The 4,098-nt window shown below is 51.5% G+C and overlaps 1 protein-coding gene across 1 annotated transcript in view; it reads right to left on the reverse strand.

Annotated features, from left to right (window-relative positions):
- The window catches only part of TBL3 (transducin (beta)-like 3), a gene marked incomplete at its 5' end in the record, with an annotated part of 38,084 nt that overhangs the window by 32,308 nt on the left and 1,678 nt on the right, over positions 1 to 4,098 (reverse strand). Inside the window, 3 exons of the mRNA XM_015429296.1 lie at positions 547 to 717; positions 2,117 to 2,201; positions 2,822 to 2,963. Coding sequence (XP_015284782.1) covers positions 547 to 717; positions 2,117 to 2,201; positions 2,822 to 2,963 — 398 coding nt within the window. The remainder of the gene's footprint in view (positions 1 to 546; positions 718 to 2,116; positions 2,202 to 2,821; positions 2,964 to 4,098) is intronic.

A 4,098-nucleotide genomic window follows, 5' to 3' on the forward strand; every position in this document is an offset into this window, starting at 1 on the left:
CCCCCCGGAGGGGGGAGGGCAGGCAAGCTGTGGTGCCACCTCCTCCACCCCAGCTGGGCACAGAGAGGGGGGGCGGGGGCAGAGACCCTCGATCCCCGCCGCCTTTTCTCTCTTGCCGGGAGGGGGAGGGCTCAGCTGCCACGGGGCCCTGCTCCCCTCCCCGGCCCCTTCCCATGGCGGCAGCAATCACCCGCTGGCCACACCACCATGCCGCCTCTGTCTCCTCCCCCCTGAGGGGGGAGGGCGGGCAAGCTGTGGCGCCGCCTCCTCCACCCCGGCCGGGCGCAGAGAGAGGGCGGGCGGGCAGAGACCCTTGATCCCTGCTGCCTTTTCTCTCTCACCGGTTAGGGTGGTGGTGGGGTGCAGTTTGGCGCCCCTGAGGGCCGGCGCGCCCTAGGCAAGCACCTAGTTCGCCTAGTGGGCGAGCCGGCCCTGCCAATACGAACATCATCACATTTAGACAGACGTAAAAAGATAACCGCGGGGCTTGCCGTTATCTGCAGGGAGGAAAGAGGACGTGTGGGGGAATCTCTGGCAGGATCTTACCTGACGAGCGTCTCTCTGTCCGCGGAGAAGGCCAGGCAGGTGACGGCGCTGTAATGGCTCTCCAGCAGGGCGATGCATTTGCTAGACTTCAGGTCCCAAAGGCGGATTTTGTAGTCCATGGAGGAGGAGAAGAGTTGCAGCTGGGAGATGTCGGGATGGAACTTGACAAGGCTGAGGAAAAAGGAACGTAACGGAGGCACGTGAGAGTCTTAGAGGGTGCCACGGATCTCCCAGCAGCCCATTACAGACAGACTAAAAGGGCTGCCCATCTTGATCTATCTGAAGCAGTGAGCAGTGACTCCTGAAAGCTCCTCCCCTGCCACAGATTTTGTGAGTCTTGAAGGTGCTCCTAGGTTCTCACTCTTTTTTGCTGCTACAGACAGACTAACACGACCTCTCATCTTGATCTTTGACCACGCAGTTCTGCAAAGTTCTGCCTCCAGGGCTGAGCGCAAACAGAAACAGACAGACGGACTCTTTTCTCAAGTATGGATCTAAATACTGGGGATGTGGCCCTGAAGCTGTCTTTTCCGGCCTTCTGCCGGTAACTGCACGACGAAGCAGAGGTCTATTTGAAGCAATCCCACAGGGGGAACGCCAGACCACTCAGTTTCTTTGAAAAGCACAAGGAGAGAGGTAAAGGTTTCCCTTGCTCAAAAGCCAGTCAAATCCGACTCTAGGAGGCGGTGCTCATCTCTGTTTCCAAGCCGAAGAGCCAGCACTGTCCAAAGACGTTTCCGTGGTCATGTGGCCGGCATGACTAGATGCCGAGGCGCACACGTAGCTCTTTCCCAAGGTCAACAGGTGTGGAGAATCGGTCGTTGTGTCTTTCGCTTTTATCTATAATTAGCTAGGGCACGAGAAGCGCTTAATTGTTTATCTGTTACAAGCCGTTGGGTTCTCAGGCTTTTGGCGCGCATTTTAACAGCCCGTAAAAGCGGGAACCATATCTATTGGTTATCCCTTTGTATGAATCTGTTTATTATCCTGTACCAAGCACTATCTGGTCATTCTAAACACTCCTTGTGTTCCACCTTCTTCATTGCTTTAATAAACACTACTGTTCTACATACACGTGTCTTCATCTGAATGCGTGGCGGATCGGACAAAAAGCCAGTCGAATCCGACTCTAGGAGGCGGTGCTCATCTCTGTTTCCAAGCCGAAGAGCCAGCACTGTCCAAAGACGTTTCCGTGGTCATGTGGCTGGCATGACTAGATGCCGAGGCGCACGGAACGCTGTACCTTCCCACTGAAGTGGTACCTATTTATCTACTTGCAATTTCTTGCTTTCAAACTGCTCGCTTGGCAGGAGCTGAGACCAGAGATGGGAGCTCACTCCGTCACGCGGCACTCGGGTCTCGAAATGCCGAACTACTGACCTTCCGGTCTGCAGTTCAGCGTCCTAACCACTGAGCCACCGCAGAGAGACGGCTATGCCCCAAATCACCCCACAACCTCTTCTGCATCAGAGCTCTGAAATCAACGAGCGCTGCAAAAGGTCATTCTGTGATGAACCCTCCAGACTCAGTTTCTTCTAAAACAGCAAATTTAAAGGAATGTTTTCCTTACTGGACAACCCCCGACGAGCCTTTCAGGTTGTGGGTACAATACTGCTTGATCACGTCCCAGACCTTAATGGTACTATCGCAGCCACCTGGACAGGGAAAGGAGGAGAGGAAGGAAACAACCAACGTCACAAAAAGGAGGTTTGCAATACTACCCGAACTCTGAGAATCCCAAGCCCACGGGCTCCTTTAAAGTGTTCAGGAGCGTGTTTAAAGAAGCTTGTGCCTTTCCAGAGTGCCAGACCACCTGAGACTTCTTATTCCCGCTACAGGGACGATACCCATGACCAGTGTTCCCTCTAAGCTGAGTTCGTGTGAGCCAGCTCACAGCTTTTTAGCCTCCGGCTCACACATTTTTCTCTTAGCTCAGGAAGGACAGCCCCAGAGCAAACTAATTTATGCAGCAGCCAAATGGCTCACTCACAACGTCAATGCCAGTAGCTCACAAAATAGAACTTTTGCTCACAAGGCTCCACAGCTTAGAGGGAACATTGCCCACGACCAGTGTTTCCTCTAAGGTGAGTTAGTGTGAGCCAGCTCACAGCTTTTTAGCCTCCGGCTCACACATTTCGGTCTTCGCTCAGGAAGGAGGGCTCCAAAGGAAACTCCACAGCTTAGAGGGAGCATTGCCCATGACAGGAGCGTGCTCAGATCTAAGCCGCTTCAGGGATTCCCTCCAAAGGCCCAGGAAGAAGGAACCGGACTGCACCTGTGGCTAACAATGTGGACGTTGGGTCGAAGGCCATGCTGGCCACAGGAGCCGTGTGGACCGCCTTCCATGTGCGGCTGCACTTCTCATCTCGCCATTCCCACTGCTTCAGCAGCAGGGCCCGGCTCGCCGTCACAAGGATCTAATGCAAGGAAAATTGAAGATCAGGTCACCAAGTTACCTCTCTACAGTTTCAATCAATGCCAACGGCAATTTGGAGGGCCGATTCAATCAAACTCCATTGGTCCATCATCTATGTATTTGTGGCACCCACGAACTTGAGGATCCACCTCACTATATCCTCTTTTGCACACTGTATTCTAGTCCGAGGGCTAAATTTTTAGCAGGTATTTTGTGTGGTCTTAGTGCTTACCCAGTTGAGGATAAGTGGTCTTAGTGCTTACCCAGTTGAGAATAAAATCTGACACTGATGTCTATGTCTCTTATAAAGTTTCATTATTTGCTCTTGCTGCAAAGAACAGACGTTCCAAGGTGGTATTGGGAAGGGGGCATAATCCAGGCCACTGTATTAAACTAGTCATATTTTGTCATTGATTTCTGGTACTTTTGTATATTCTGATATTAACCTATAGTTTGTTCACAATTTGTATTTTGCAATTTTGTAACGGCCAATGGCTAATTACAATAAACCAAACTGAAACTGAAATAACAGAGGGTGCGGAGTTTAGGATTTATGTATTTTATTACGTTTTTAGGCCACCCTTTCTGGCAAGTAAGGCTTAGGGCGGCTTACATCAAGAGGGAACGTACAATCGATAATTAAAAGTTAAAACCAAGAATAAAAATACAACTCCGATAACACCTCAGCATAATTTGGTTGATCCAAGAGGGTGGAGGAAAAAATTCCAAATTTCACAGGCCTCCCAAAGGGGGGCTGTGGAGAATAAGAACATAAGAGACGCCAATGTTGGATCAGGCCAACGGCCCATCCAGTCCAACACTCTGTGTCACACAGAGGCCAAAAATACCAGGGGCCATCTGGAGGTCCAGCAGTGGGGCCAGGACACTAGAAGCCCTCCCACTGTTGCCCCCCCCAAGCACCAAGTATACAGAGCATCACTTGCCCAAGAGACTTCCTATCTATACCTTGTGGCTTCCTATCTATACCTTCCTATGTATAGTAAAGGTAAAGGTTCCCTTGCTTGAAAGCCAGTCGAATCCGACTCTAGGGTTGCGGTGCTCATCTCCGTTTCAAAGCCGAAGAGCCAGCGCTGTCCGAAGACGTTTCCGTGGTCATGTGGCCGGCATGACTAAAC

This window comes from Gekko japonicus, unplaced genomic scaffold (assembly GCF_001447785.1).
Source record: "Gekko japonicus isolate JY-2015 unplaced genomic scaffold, Gekko_japonicus_V1.1 scaffold4626, whole genome shotgun sequence".
NCBI classification, from domain to species: Eukaryota; Metazoa; Chordata; class Lepidosauria; order Squamata; family Gekkonidae; genus Gekko; species Gekko japonicus.